This window comes from Cololabis saira, chromosome 1 (assembly GCF_033807715.1).
Source record: "Cololabis saira isolate AMF1-May2022 chromosome 1, fColSai1.1, whole genome shotgun sequence".
In the NCBI taxonomy this organism is placed as follows: Eukaryota; Metazoa; Chordata; class Actinopteri; order Beloniformes; family Belonidae; genus Cololabis; species Cololabis saira.
Genome location: NC_084587.1, coordinates 2229668 through 2246194, shown reverse-complemented (window position 1 = coordinate 2246194; position 16527 = coordinate 2229668). Strand labels below are relative to the sequence as shown.

Sequence of the window (16527 nt, the reverse complement as noted above, 5' to 3'; positions counted from 1 at the left end):
AGGAAAATAAAAGGCTCAAAAAATATCCCCTTCTCCTAAGTGGGATCAAAACAGGGGGATACAAAAAACAAATTACAAACAAATAAAGTGCACATGTAACAGCAGGGAGTGTAACTCAACCTATAAAGTGCAGTTGGGCTATAATTAGCTAATACTTCAGATTCTTTGTTCATCTAATGTATTCAGGTGAGGAACCAGCCTCCTTCCCTCACATCTATCCAGCGTTGTCTGCTTTTGGCGAGGGGGGGTACGCTCTCTGCATCGTGCTTCGATGGTAATTCATTTCAAAATATTGTAGAAGTCTAATAATTACAACAAAAATAACTAAATCATAGAAAAGATGAAAGGTCAAAATTCTCATTGAGGCCAGGGAAGCTGGTGGCCTTCAGGACATGAATCCAATAAGCCTCTCTCTGCTTGAGGCGCCTGACTCTGTCGCCACCCCTCGCATCCACAATGATCACCTCCAATCCCTGAAACTCGTAGAGAAGAGTCATCTGTGTGTTGTGCCTCCATATAGTGTTTGGCCATTGGATAGTTCACATTTTTGGTACGAATGGCATATTTATGTTCAGCCACCCTGTCCCTCAATCTTCTTTTTGTAAGGCCTACGTAAAAACAACCACAGATGCATTCAAGTCGGTATACAACATGAGTATTGTTACAATTTATAAAGCTAGAAATAAAATAGAACTTGTTGTTAAAAACATCCATAAAAGTGTCAGTTTTGACCATATTGTCACAGCATTTACAGTTACCACACCGGAAATTGCCCTTTGGTGGACGCAGCCAGGTGTCTGGTTTGTGAGCAGGAAGGTAACTCCTCACCAGAATATGAAACGAAACAAGAATAGAATATAGAATATTCTCTATGCAACACTATCCCATTAATGTGACGACCATGATAAGTAATATACCTAACCTCAAGTAAAATATAAAACCATTATGTGTAACATATGTAAAGTTTATTTATTTGGGGCTATTTCAGCATATCTTAATTGAAATTAAATTAATAACAATCATGGCCCTGTCAGTGAAATGGATTTGATCTACTTACTTAACTACACCTACAGGACTGTGTCAGAAAATTAGAATATTGTGATAAAGCTCTTTATTTTCTGTAATGCAATTAAAAAAACAAAAATGTCATACATTCTGGATTCATTACAAATCAACTGATGAAATGTGTTAGTGTGGCTCCGTCTAATTCCTGATAAAAGCACACTAAGCTATGGTTCCGAGCATGTAATTGACGCGTACTTCAAATAAAAGTCACAGTCCGTGTTCTTCTTTCAAAAGTTTAGTGAAAAACTTTTCTTTCAACAACAAAAACAGAAAAACTGTGTGATTATATGAAAAAACAATATTCTCGTGCAAGTACGGTCAAAAAGTGCTCTCTCGGTTACATAGCTTCACAAAAAAAAAACAATAATACACGTACGTCACGTGGCATATATGCAACCAATGAGAAAGCTGCAGTTATTAATATTATTAGGCAAACACCTTGCAAACTGATATTAAACTTGATATTATTCGAAATACACTTAATCAAATATTCTACAATCTAAATTATTAATAACCTTCTATACATGACAAATGGCTCTAACATAACCTGCCCCTAATTGACTAGGTTAACTACATATCAATTACCAAACATCGTCTTCTCTACAATAAACTATAAATCCCTTTTTCACTTTTCTACGCATTTGTATGATACAAACAAGCAAGTATTAAACTTATTCAGTATCTTATGATCTTCATAATGCCTCCTCCAAGAGACATATCTTAGTAATAGGTCTCTCTAACGTGTTTGTCTTCATTTGAACACAAACGCTGCGAACCGTCCCCTTTGAGTCTGGCATTATCTTGACGATTTTTCCTAACAGCCAGGAATTCCGTGGAGCAGAGGAGTCAACAATAAGGACGACGTCTCCCACCTTGAAATTCCTTCTTGTTGTGTTCCATTTTTGTCTTTCCTGTAAGAGAGGTAGGTACTCTTGTGTCCACCTGCGCCAAAACAGATCCGCCATATACTGGATTTGTCTCCAGCGACGACGCACATAAAGATCTTCCTTCGTAAAGACACCAGGGGGAACATTTGGCTGTGTTCTCATCACCAACAGATGATTCGGGGTCAACGCCTCCAGATCATTGGGGTCATTTGAAGCTGTTGTTGGGGGCCTGTCATTGATGATACTTTCTACTTCACATAATAGTGTATGTAGTTCTTCATCGTCCAATATCTGCTGATTTAACAGGGCACTCATGACCTTCCTAATTGTTCTTATTTGACGTTCCCAGACACCTCCGCGGTGGGACGCGGCAGGAGTGTTAAATATCCATTTAACTCCTCTTCTCAGCATAGATTCTTGGATCTTTGACTGGTCTATGTTTTTTAGAGCCTCCTTTAACTCTCTTTCCGCGCCAACAAAATTGGTGCCGTTGTCTGAGCGGAAAACAGACACTTGTCCTCGTCTGTTTAGAAAGCGACGTAGTGCGTTAATACACGAGCTAGTGTCGAGAGAGTATGATACCTCTATGTGTACTGCTCTACTGGTTAGGCATGTGAAAAGCACACCATACCTCTTCACTTTGCTGCGACCTGTGCCGACCTGTACCCACGCCAGTGTTTGTGAAGGGCGGCTTGTCTGGCAATAACCTATCTTCTGGCAAATCTGCCATTTTTTGCTCACCGACCTTCACACGCAGTCTTCTGCATGTTTTACACTCTGAGATTATTCTCTGTATTGCTGAGCAGGCCTTTGGTATCCAGAACTTCTGTCTCAGTCTTGCAAGAGTGTCATTTCTACCTGATTGTCAAGTCTCTTCATGCACATGAGCTTGGCGATCCATTCACCCTTGTGCAAGATAGCTGGGTGTTTGGCGTCCAGCGGCATCGCGGATTGGCCCAGCCGTCCTCCTACCCTTAGCACTCCATCTTTCAAATACGGATCCAACTTAAAGATATGACTATCCTTTCTCACGTGATCCTTTCCATCTCGCAGGGCTTTAATATCCTCTGCATATTTTTCTGTCTGACATAGACGAATTAAGTCCATCTCAGCCTTGGCGAGATCATCTGTGGTGATCACTTGTTTTTTCAAACCTTGCTTGTACCTGAGCATCCTTCGCAGGAGCAAAGATTCTGCTTTAGCTGAGTTATTTTCGCCTTTTATAGATTGCTTCTTGAAACTCTTTTCTTTTCTGTCTCATGTTTAGCAGAATTTCTTTCAGGCGTATTAGCCAAGCTGTCGCCTTCTTGAGCCTATACCAGCATGAGAAGTGGTGTACAAACTGAGTCATTACATCCAGTTTTTCATCTGCTTGTATGAGAGACACTTGAGCTGACCCTTTGACCTTCTTCTTCTGAGTGAATGGGCTGGTCAGGACGTTCAGGCCATTCACTCTCAGGTCTTAACAGGAACTCTGGTCCCTGTATCCAGTCTTTGCTCTGCAGCAGACCCTCAGAGCTTAATCCTCTTGAAGCCTGATCTGCGGGGTTATCTGCAGTGCTCACGTACTTCCACTGGGATGGCCTTGCTTCTTTGATGAATGAGACTCTGTTGGCTACGAATGTTTTGAACCGTGCAGCATTGTTTTCAATGTACTTAAGTACTGTCATACTGTCGGTCCAAAATCTTGATTCATCCAAATCTAACTGCAGCTCATGTTGAAGCATCTTATCCATTTTCACAGCTATCACAGCCGCTGTCAATTCCATCCTGGGAATAGTTATCAGTTTGAATGGTGCCACTCTTGACTTTCCAATCAGGAATGAAGTGAACTTCTGGCCCTTTTCATTAGTCAGCAAGAGGTAAGATACTGTACCATACCCATCATTGCTGGCGTCAGAAAAATGGTGCAGTTGTGCTGTTTTAATGACACCAAATCGTGGAGGCTTAATGCACCTGTTTACACAAAAGGATGACAATCTTTGTAAACCTGTTAGCCATTTTTTCCATCTTTTTGCTTGTTCTTCTGTCACTTAATCATCCCAGGCCCTCTTTTCTTTGCAGAGTTCCCTCAGGACCTGCTTGGCAGAGCTGAGCTTATAACTGACAAGATTCCTCTTCTTGTACATGGCTTTTGTTGTACCTCGATCTTGATCTGAAATGTGTCAGAGTTTGTGCACCATTGGACGCCAGGCACCCTTTCCATGGGTATTTGATCATTGTCCAGATTGAGATCTTTCATCCCTGAAGCCCTGTTTTCTTCTGGGATCGACATTAGCAGCGCTCTGGAGTTGCTTGTCCATTTGCTTAAATGGAATCCTCCACTGAGGCACAATGACCTCAAGTCCTTAGCGAGAGCAACAGCACCATCATCCAATGACACCGAGGTCAGACAGTCGTCAACGTAAAAGTTATTTAGGATTGTCTCAACCGCTTCACGTGCAGCCCACTGCTTTCCATCTTCAGCTGTCCTCCTTAGGGCGTATGAAGCGCAGCTGGGGGAAGAAGTAGCTCCGAACAGATGCACGCGCATTCTTTACTCTGCTGGCTCCAACCGGCAATCCCAGTGGCCTAGCCCCTGTCATGACTATTACAATGCATGACTATGACATGACTATTACATGACTATTACCGTATTTTCACGACCATTTGGCGCACCGTGTGGAAAGGCGCACCCTCTTTTTTGTGTGTCATTTTTGGATTTAAAACACACATACGGCGCACCGTCTTAAAAGGTGCCGTCTACAGACACGGAGCTTGCACACACGCACGCCGCAAAACACACACACACACTGCAGAACACACACACAAGCACACAAGTGTGCTTATTTAAAAATAGAGCGGGAGCAAAACTTTGATTGTATTTCAGTTTTTACATTAATCAAACCCTTCAAAGTCCTCATACTCTGTTTCAGCATTAAAGAGCTCCGCTAATTCAGCTGGGCCAGTCCCAATTTCCTCGCTGTCAGAGTCACTTTCTGTGCCGTGCGGCCCCTCGGAAATGCCGGCTTTTGCAAAAGCCAGAGCAACAGTCCCGTCCTCTCCACCGCGCTGGTCCCGGACCTCTCCACCGCGCTGGTCCCGGACCTCTCCACGGCGCTGGTCCCCATTAACTCCACCGTGTGATTCACTGGGATGTCGAACGTGAGTGGCACCTCGTCCATGTCAGTGAAGTTGACTGCAGAATGAGCAGAAGCTCTTCATCTTTTCCATATAATCTGCCGGGCGCTGCTGCTGCGTTGGCACCGTTTCATGAAGCGAAAGCACCAAGACGGACCTCCATGAAAATGTTCAATTTTCATTTCTTCTGCCAGCGTTACTGCTTTCAGTCGAATGGTGGCCGTTGAAACGCTCCTTCCGCCCACTCTGTGCTTCTCCCTTTTAACGTCTGAGGATGGTCTCTATCACTTCCGCAACTCACGGGTGCTTCACCCGCCCCCTTCTCCCTTTACCGTTCTCATGGTGGCCTTCCGCAGTACATTACCGTAATACAGGTAATAAAAGGGTGCACTGTTTCATTGGGCGTGCGGCACATTCTTTAAAGGAGCTTGAGGCAGGATTTATGAAAAAAAATTGTATACGTTTTAAGTTTTCTAGTAATAATGTCAGATGAAGCGTTCCAAACCAAAAAGAATGAGCCCTGTAGTGTATCTCTCCGTTGCCTTGAACAGACTGTGTGCTGCAAAATGTGCTGCAATTGTGACCGGAATTTCCTGCGCTGCCCTGCGGATGTGACGTCAGATGACGCTGCATGCCCGTTCTCCCCGTTCTCTGGTGCCGGCTTCGCTGTTGACTGCAGTACCCCCGACTGCCGTCGTGGCGAAGGGTGGTGCTAATGAGTCATTTCTTAAAAGGAGCCTCATGCTCCTTTATAAAAAGAAAAAAAAGAATTTCATGTGCGCCTAATGCTCGCGAAAATACGGTACATTAATGGGATAGTGTTGCATAGAGATCTCTAAGGAGAAAGATGATGATGATGAAACACAATGATAAAAACGAAATCACATTATGGGCACTTTTTTATTATTTCACTTTAGTTTAAAATTCATCTTCATTGTGGCATCATATAACACTGTTTTTAGTCATTTTTGTGCACTTTTCGGCTCATTAAATTGTATTTTTCTACATATTTGGGAAGACACGTCAGGTTTGTTTACATCAGGGGCCGCTGTTATTGGTCCAGCGCGATCACGTGACGCAGCCGCAGAGCTCCTTTAGACAGCCGCCGCTGGAAAGAGTCCCGCTATTAAAATAACGATTGTGAAAATACTTCCTAGAAATCCGAGTTAAAATTTTTATCCTACAGTTAACATAAATAGCTCTTTGTTTTTAAAGTGAAAAAAATGTACACGCCAGAGGTGGGAGCGAGATGAAACGAAAAGGTGGGTGACCTGACGGCCTATTTTTATGTGCTCCTCCCTGTGCTCTGGCTCTCATGATGCTCCGACACACCCCCTCCGGTACGGGAGCCAGCCGTACTTTCAAATTCAGAAATGGGAGGCGAGAATTGGTGAGGACTTTCCAATCACTGACATTCAGGCAGGTTGACCAATAGGCACCGTTCGGGCCGAAAGGTGCCTATTGGTTGGCTTCTTTGCAGGATTACAGCAGCTAGAAGAATTTTTTTTTCTCTGGTTCTTTTTGCTGATCATATTTCATAGGTAACACTATTGGGCCATAACCACCTCCTAAATGATTTTAATAAAAATGTACAATATGTAAAATCGTAGACCCTAGCTTTAATAAAGACTTTTAAGCATTATTTTCCTACTACTTACGTTAAATACATGGTACAAGCAGCATAACATATTCATTCAATTTACTTTATTTTGGAACTTGTGCAAGAATGAGAAGTGCATTTAAGAACCATGTAAAAACAATAAACCAGTGAAAACGTTCTTAAAATGTAAACACAGCCTGTCAGGATACCCAAGTAAAAACACAAGTCAAAATAAATTGAACTAAACACTATGCATAAATAATACATAACCATAAATTATAGATTTAAAAATCAAGTCCAGGGGGCTCAATTTTTCAGTGAATGTGCCAGTGTTCACTCAGATCCAGGCTTAACAATATAGTGGGATTACAAAAAAACTTCTTCCAATGAATAAGATAGGAATATCTTTAATATGGAACCATCCAAAGGATATATATTTAATCATGATTTAATCACGGCTTGTACATGAGACTTCAGCTGCCAGCTAAAACATACATTATCCTATCAAGCATCTTAATACACCAAATATTCAAAGAGATAAGGTGGATGGCTTGGTTTAACAAAGATATTAATTGAACTTTGGAGTTCACAAATAGCACTGCTTACCTGCAATAATCGGACAGTGGAACTTGGCATGGCATTCGGAAAGGCCCAAAATAACTAACATGGGTGCCACCTAGTGGCTCAACTTTATACATCTTACGTAATAAAATGTGAGAATGCAATTACTATTAAATAATACCTGGTTTCACTAATTTAGTTTACTAATGCGCTGAAACCCATGCTCTTTGTTTTAAGAGGTAAAAATTATAATGCAGCTGTTTTCTCACAATATGAGCAGGGCTGCACATAATTATTTTGGTCTGCTGCTCAGAGGAGCCCCTGGATATGTGACTTGGGGCTCCAAAAACGCGGTGACCCGTCTCGCCGGATCGATAAAAGAGGGATGCAGGAATAAGTTATAGGCAAAACGATATTTATTCACTTATAAAGATGAATTAACAAATTATGGTGCGTGTTAGTCTGTAGAGTCAGTATAAAAGCATATTTTGCACCTAGGGTTGCCAACTTTCAGAAATAAAAATAAAGGACGCCCCGATTTCAGCAGCGCAGGAGCCAAAAAAAAGCCCCAAAACTTCTAAACTGCATAAAAATGTGTTTATTTTATATGAAAAAACGTGCTCTTTAATAGGATTGAACTTGCATGACTGTACAGACAGCCAACCATATAGCAGCTGAAATAGCCTCCTATCCTCTGTATGTCCACATCAGCCAAGGTGTAGAATATTGCTACAGGTGAAGAATATGGTGTAAAAGTTAACTTATTTCAATAATTCAACTAGAATATGGTGTAAAAGTTAATTTATTTCAATAATTCAACTAGAATTTGATGTAAGTTAACTTATTTCAATAATTAAACTAGAATATGGTACAAAAGTTAATTTATTTCAATAATTCAACTAGAATATGGTGTAAAAGTTAATCTATTTCAATAATTCAACTTAAAAGGTGAAACTAATATATTACCTAGTCTTATTACATGCAAAGCAAGATATGTTGAACCTTTATTTGTTATCATTTTGATGATGGAATTGTTTATTGATTTCATAAAATATTCTCTAATTTATTTTTTATTTGGGGTTTTCATAAACTTTGAGCCATAATCAGAGAGCAGCGTCTTGCTGGTGCTGCAAACTGCTGCACGCAGTGACGGACACTGGCTGATTTATGGTTCCGCGTTGCACCAACGCAGAGCTTACGGGGTAGGATACGCGTGAGCGCGAACGTACGGTGCGCGTCGCCGCGTAACATCATGCAGCCACTTCTCGGCAAACACATGTTTTCTGTTCGATTCGGGTAGTGGTTCAGTTTGGCGTCTCTTTGTAGTTGGTGGTGGTGGAACGCCAAAATAATTACTTAATGGCCCTTGCTTCTTGGACATTTTGACGAGACGTGTCGGGGTTTGTTCAGTAAAGCTGATCCTTACCTCTCTTCCTGCCCAACCCACCGCCGCAACGATCATGGAGGGGGACACGCTGTGATTGGCCAGTACCAACTTTGAGAGGCAGTTCTGGGGAAAAGCTCTCGCAATAGATTTTTTAATATTAGTATTCTGGTCTGGCCACAACCAATAATATGAGCCCCAGCTGTTGGTACGCAAAAGCGCTTCGCAGCACAAGATTGACAGCGCACTGTGGATTTTGACGGCGCATGCGCTCTGGCGGCCCACTTATGTGCAGCCCTGAATATGAGCCATTATTACATTATGAGCTGTTATTACATTATGAGCGGCGCCTGTAAGTCTCTTAATGTAAAAAGTTATTACATCATGCACAAAGCCGTTATTACGTTATGCGCTCATTATTGTATTACATTATGAGGCGTTATTACATTATGAGTTGCTACATGCTGTCTACACTGTGTACCCAGAGCCGGCCCGTGGCATAGGCAGTATAGGCAAATGCTAAGGGCGCCGTCCATCCAGGGGGTGGCACAAATGGGGGAAGAAAAAAAAATTAACTTCCACTATTCTTAAAACTAGTTGGTATTATGTGTTAATATGAAGATAATGAGCCCACATTAATTTAACTGCATAGCAAAGCCTATTAAATAGGAATAATAATAATAATAATAATAATAATAATAATGATGATGACACTTTCCTTAGACGCGCAGACCGCAGCCGTCGGCTTTAGGTTGATTTATGGTTCCGCGTTACAGCAACGCAGAGCCTACGGCGTAGGGTACGGCATAGGCTCTGCGTCGATTTAAAGCGGAACCATAAATCAGGCTTTACCCATTCATTTATATGCGCTCGGCGCAGAGCGGAGCTCAGCGGCAGACGAGAGGGTGCCTGCAGCGGCGTTTGCGCTGCGCAAACCCTGCCCAAATTGAACATTGTTTAATTTCACCGTGCCGCACTGGGAAGACATCTCGGCACGTCAAATAGGAGAGAAGGTGGTGGAGGCTGCACTGACTCCTCCTTGCGCCGCGGTCGCACATACACAATGAATGGAGTTGTATCGGTTGCTTTGTGGATCATGTTCTCACTACAAATAAAAAAAATGAACCGTTTCAGATCTCGAATGTAATCGGCTCGCTTGTTTTGTGCCGTTTCAGAGCGCGATTGCTGTGTTCAGATATACCAAAACATTCCAATCTTTAGGGGGAAACGTTCCCTGTTCCGGAACAACTGCTCCAAACGGGACAGGTGTCAAAGCACCCTTAGATTGCACCCCTGATCTGAGTCATAAGGAACAGCTCTCTGTCATAGTCAGAATAGTGTCACAAGAAGACATACCAGACATTATTTTGTGGGTATTTAAATCTTATACTTTATGTAAGCTATTTATATTGTATTTTTCATATATTCATTTCATATTTTTGTTGTATTTCTTTCTAATTCTAAAAGTATTTTGATTGAGCAATTGCTTTCTTTAAGTAAAAGAATGTCCAAGATAAAGCTATTCAGTTTTGTGAGTATATACACCAGCAGTGGAATTTACTGCGATGCAAGAGGGGCGCCACCTAAAATCTTGCCTAGGGCGCCAAATTGGTTAGGGCCTGGTCTGTGTGTACGGCACACACAAGGTCAGGGCAGAAAAAGTGCCGACTGATGACATTTTGAGTTTGTACAGAATGCATTAAACACACCATCAGTCATCTCAAGGGATTTCTATAAACAATTTATGATTTTGTTCTGAGGGTGGGTAGCTTTAGCCCTTCACACTTTTGTTTTGACATATCGAGATGTTTTATCTGAATGTTTCTGGCTGTCACGAGCCATTGATAACAGAACATGCTTAACATAGCACTCAGACATAAAACTCTTCATTGTTTCACTGCAGACATGACAGACAGACCTTGACTTGAACTGACAAAGGATTTGTCAGGTCAGCCAACAACCGGATCTAAGTCTTTTTCTCTTTCCTTACAGAAACATAAAGCCAAAGAGAGAACCAAGAGTTACTGCTTTGATAGGAGGGATAAGGTCCTCACCACTTCACCAAGACTGAAGGTCCGAAAGAGGATTCATACTGAAGAGAAGCCGTACACCTGTGATCAGTGTGGGTCAGCTTTTAGCCAACAACGTGATCTAAGGCGTCATCAGCGTATTCACACTGGAGAAAAGCCGTACAAATGTAATCAGTGTGGGGCAGCTTTTACCGAACAAGGTAATCTAAGGAGTCATCAGCGTATTCACACTGGAGAAAAGCCGTACACCTGTGATCAGTGTGGGTCAGCTTTTAAACGACAAAGTGATTTAAGAAGTCATCAGCGTATCCACACTGGGGATAAGCCTTTCAAATGTGATCAGTGTGGGGCAACTTTTACCAAGTCAGGTAATCTAAGGAGTCATCAGCGTATTCACACTGGAGAAAAGCCTTACAGATGTGATCAATGTGGGGCAGCTTTTCCCCAACAAGGTAGTCTAAGGAGTCATCAGCGAATTCACACTGGAGATAAGCCTTACAGATGTGATCAGTGTGGGGCAGCTTTTACCCAACAAGGTAATCTAAGGAGCCATCAGCGTATTCACACTGGAGATAAGCCTTACAGATGTGATCAGTGTGGGGCAGCTTTTACCGAACAAGGTGATCTGAGGCGTCATCAGCATATCCACACTGGAGAAAAGCATTACGGATGTGATCAGTGTGGGGCAGCTTTTACCAAACAAGGTCATCTAAGGAGTCATCAGCGCATTCACACTGGAGAAAAGCCTTACAGATGTGATCAATGTGGGGCAGCTTTTACCCATCAAGGTAATCTAAGGCGTCATCAGCGTATTCACACTGGGGATAAGCCTTACAGATGTGATCAGTGTGGGGCAGCTTTTACCATCTCAGGTGATCTAAGGAGTCATCAGCGTATTCACACTGGGGATAAGCTTTACAGATGTGATCAGTGTGGGGCAGCTTTTACCCAACAAGGTAATCTGAGGCGTCATCAGCGTATTCACACTGGAGAAAAGCATTACAGATGTGATCAGTGTGGGGCAGCTTTTACCCATCAAGGTAATCTGAGGAGTCATCAGCGTATTCACACTGGGGATAAGCCTTACAGATGTGATCAGTGTGGGGCAGCTTTTACCCAACAAGGTACTCTAAGGAGTCATCAGCGTATTCACACTGGGGATAAGCCTTACAGATGTGATCAGTGTGGGGCAGCTTTTACCATCTCAGGTAGTCTAAGGCGTCATCAGCGTATTCACACTGGGGATAAGCCTTACAGATGTGATCAGTGTAGGGCAGCTTTTACCACGTCAGGTGATCTAAGCATTCATCAGCGTATTCACACTGGAGATAAGCCTTACAGATGTGATCAGTGTGGGGCAGCTTTTACCCAACAAGGTCATCTAAGGAGTCATCAGCGTATTCACACTGGAGAAAAAGTCTTTCAGATGTGATCAGTGTGGGGGAGCTTTTACCCAACAATGTAATCTAAGGAGTCATCAGCGAATTCACACTGGATAAAACATTTTGTTTGTGATCAGTGTGGGGCAGCTTTTACTCAGAGAGCTCAATCAAAGGTACCAATTTAGACATGTTATGTTCTGAGAAGAAAAAAAATGTGTTTATCTTAAATTAGATTTCTACGACTAAAAAATCATTTAAATAAACAAGTTCTTTGTTTTCCTGCTGGATTTCAGTTTCCTGCTCACTGAAAACTCACAACAATACATCAGTGTCAGAATATTAGAAAAGAGTCACACAGTAGTGCGTTTTTCATGTGGTGCTGGATTTAAATTACCTCTGGATCTGCAATCATTCTAAAATGACACCATGACATCTGTATTTCGTTCACCTAATTCACACTAGATACGTGAAGTCTGTGTTGTACTGCCCTCATTCTGTTGAAAAATTCCCTTTTATCTTGTGAGGTTAATCAAACTTTTGAACTAGTTTATCCTTATGAAACCATCACATGCTTTGTCAACAGATGTCAGGACAGCCACTTCCTGATATACTCAAGGTTTCGACTGTCCAGGGGACAGCTGTCCCATTGTCCTTTAGGGTTAACTAAAGGTTAGCCTGGACCATCTGTTCAAAACCTCCATCAGAGTTCCTGTTTTGTCCGGAAAGCATTTGACCCATGTGACCCATTGCTTTTAAAAATGTTAAGCTTCTGCATACCACAGATTAGTTCCTCTTTAACTGAAATGTCACATGTGTGACCTTTTAACCCCGATGTCTGTTTCCCCTCTGTATGTTTACTGTTTTCTTCCCATTGTCCACTGTCTACGGTTGACAATCCTTATGTGGTCATTTCCTGTCAAATTCTCAATAAAAAGCCGATGCAAAGAGGAACCACTGAAGCACTGATCAGCAGCATTCACAAGAGAGCTCCCGTTGCTCTGAAGCTCTGACTTTGCTTCCCCTCTTGCAGGAGCGAAATTTAAAAATAATTTCCAACAGTCTTTGGTGTTTTTCTTTGTTAAGAGCTGAGTTTGATGTTGATTTAAACCTAACATTTTCTGGTGCCGAAACCCGGGACTCCAAGATCTGTGACGTTGGAATGGAGTAAGATCAAACAGGCCACCTAAAACTGTCGATAGCCGTTCCGACTTTAGGGATGGGGCCAATAGGAAGTTGGTCTTGCGCCGGTCCGGAGTCCAGTGACGGGGTCCCCGAGCCAGGAAAGGCACCCGAGACTGGTAAGAAGACCTCTTCTTACTTAAATACCGGGGGTATTGAAGTATTTTTGTGTAAAATACGAGTGAAATTCTGTGTATACTAACCTGTGGTTAGCGATAAAGGTGTTGGCAGCAGGTCTGGGACCCATTTTTGAAGTCAGGGACTTTTAAAATACTAGCCTGGGGTTAGTGCAAAGGCCAACGCCCACTCGGTCTGGGACCGGCTTTAAGGTCGGGGACGACTTTAAAGTACTGAATAACGAGAAGAGGTTTCTATTGGAATGTTTTTTAATGGTTTTCGTCTAGTGTTTCTCTTGTCTAATGTTTTTTTTGTTTAAATGTTCATGATTGAAACTGTCTATGTTCAATGTTGAGGTTTCCACAATTGTGAAGCAAAATTTCAATTGTTCACTAAAAAGATCAGCGTTAAAACCAAACTGTCAAAAAAGGGAAACTTATGAGCTGAAAGAAACTTAAGAAAGCAAACATAACTGGCTAAAATAGCAGACGCGTGGTTAAGCTGAAACTTATGCCTAAAATAATTTCTAAAAGATGCTTAGTCGATGGGAGACGTCCCTAACTTTAGGTGAAGAAAAGATGGTGACAAAATCTTGCAAAATAATATACGTAACTTAAATGATTAGTAAATTGAATAATTTAAGACTAAAAGGAAAACTTATTAAATGTTCAAAATGGGACAAGGTTCCAGCAAGAGTGTGTGTGTGTGTGTGTGTGTGTGTGTGTGTGTGTGTGTGTGTGTGTGTGTGTGTGTGTGTGTGTGTGTGTGTGTGTGTGTGTGTGTGTGTGTGTGTGTGTGTGTGTGTGTGTGTGTGTGTGTGTGTGTGTGTGTGTGTGTGTGTGTGTGTGTGTGTGTGTGTGTGTGTGTGTGTGTGCGTTCCAGCATTTCCTGTCTGGCTGCACGTTTACGAGGGGCTGCATGATCTGTGTCTGAGGGAGACTTTTTGTCTGCTGGAAAAAACAACAGTTTCAGAGGCAAGTGAGAAGCTCCCCTCTTGAAGAAATTATAGAAATGGAATAATGTAGTCTTTTTCTATCATTCTAAAGGCCCTGACACACTGAGCCGATTTTCGCCCGTCGGGCCGTCTGTGCGTGTCTGTCGGCATAGTTTCCCTGGTGTGTCCCGCACGTCGCCACAGGTCGGCCTCCCGTTGGGACCTTTTCAACCAATTCGACATGTCGAATCGGCGTCGGGACGTCGGTCAACAGCTCACTCTGTGATTGGCTGTTCCCAGAATTTCCCAGAATGCTTTTCGTCGTCATTTGCGGACTGAATAAAAAAAAAAAACATGGCGGACATTTCTTATTTTTTGTAAATAAAATCAATATTTTGAGTTAGTTTCTGCAAAAACATTCGTTTTGATTACATTTCTAGCAAGAAATATATATTTCGCTTTGATAATATTCACTCAGTGAATGTATACAGTGGGGAGAACAAGTATTTGATACACTGCCGATTTTGCAGGTTTTCCCACTTGCAAAGCATGTAGAAGTCTGTAATTTTTATCATAGGTACTCTTCAACTGTGAGTGACAGAATCTAAAAAGAAAATCACATTGTATGATTTTTAAGTAATTAATTTGCATTTTATTGCAAGACATAAGTATTTGATCACCTGTCAACCAGCAAGACTTCCGGCTCTCACAGACCTGTTAGTTCTTCTTTAAGAAGCCCTCCTGTTCTCCACTCATTACCTGTATTAACTGCACCTGTTTGAACTCGTTACCTGTATAAAAGACACCTGTCCACACACTCAATCAAACAAACTCCAACCTCTCCACAATGGCCAAGACCAGAGAGCTGTGTAAGGACAGCAGGGATAAAATTGTAGACCTGCACAAGGCTGGGATGGGCTACAGGACAATAGGCAAGCAGCTTGGTGAGAAGGCAACAACTGTTGGTGCAATTATTAGAAAATGGAAGAAGTTCAAGATGACGGTCAATCTCCCTCGGTCTGGGGCTCCATGCAAAATCTCACCACTGGGGCATCAATGATCATGAGGAGGGTGAGGGATCAGCCCAGAACTACACGGCAGGATCTGGTCAATGACCTGACGAGAGCTGGGACCACAGTCTCAAAGAAAACAATTAGTAACACACTACGCTGTCATGAATTAAAATCCTGCAGCGCACGCAAGATCCCCCTGCTCAAGCCAGTGCATGTCAAGGCCCGTCTGAAGTTTGCCAATGACCATCTGGATGATCCAGAGGAGGAATGGGAGAAGGTCATGTGGTCTGATGAGACTAAAATAGAGCTTTTTGGTCTAAACTCCATTCGCCGTGTTTGGAGGAAGAAGAAGGATGAGTACAACCCCAAGAACACCATCCCAACCGTGAAGCATGGAGGTGGAAACATCATTCTTTCGGGATGCTTTTCTGCAAAGGGGACAGGACGACTGCACCGTACTGAGGGGAGGATGGATGGGGCCATGTATCGCGAGATCTTGGCCAACAACCTCCTTCCCTCAGTAAGAGCATTGAAGATGGGTCGTGGCTGGGTCTTCCAGCATGACAACGACCCGAAACACACAGCCAGGGCAACTAAGGAGTGGCTCCGTAAGAAGCATTTCAAGGTCCTGGAGTGGCCTAGCCAGTCTCCAGACCTGAACCCAATAGAAAATCTTTGGAGGGAGCTGAAAGTCCGTATTGCCCAGCGACAGCCACGAAACCTGAAGGATCTGGAGAAGATCTGTATGGAGGAGTGGGCCAAAATCCCTGCTGCAGTGTGTGCAAACCTGGTCAAGAACTACAGGAAACGTCTGATCTCTGTAATTGCAAACAAAGGTTTCTGTACCAAATATTAAGTTATGTTTTTCTGATGTATCAAATACTTATGTCATGCAATAAAATGCAAATTAATTACTTAAAAATCATACAATGTGATTTTCTGGATTTTTTTTTTAGATTCCATCACTCACAGTTGAAGAGTACCTATGATAAAAATTACAGACTTCTACATGCTTTTCAAGTGGGAAAACCTGCAAAATCGGCAGTGTATCAAATACTTGTTCTCCCCACTGTATAATCACTCGCTTTCCCGTTGTTGGGAAGTTTTTTTCAAACCTCGCCAGAATAAGCTGTTTTGTATTGCACTTGTGTTTTCTCAATAAAGCTTTGAAAAAAAAGCGCTATCCTCCTCCTTGAGCCGCTGAATACAGACTACCACTGCCTGCTGGTAAGAACGTACGTGCTAGTTCGGCGTC

General features: G+C 42.4%; 1 protein-coding gene across 1 annotated transcript in view; it reads left to right on the top strand.

Annotated features, from left to right (window-relative positions):
* LOC133449607 (zinc finger protein ZFP2-like) overlaps positions 1-13007 on the top strand; it is a 31441-nt gene extending 18434 nt beyond the window's left edge. The window contains exon 4 of the mRNA XM_061728781.1: positions 10610-13007. Within this exon, the coding sequence (XP_061584765.1) occupies positions 10610-12079 (1470 nt within the window). The 3' untranslated portion in view covers positions 12080-13007. The remainder of the gene's footprint in view (positions 1-10609) is intronic.
* Positions 13008-16527: the final 3520 nt, after the last annotated feature.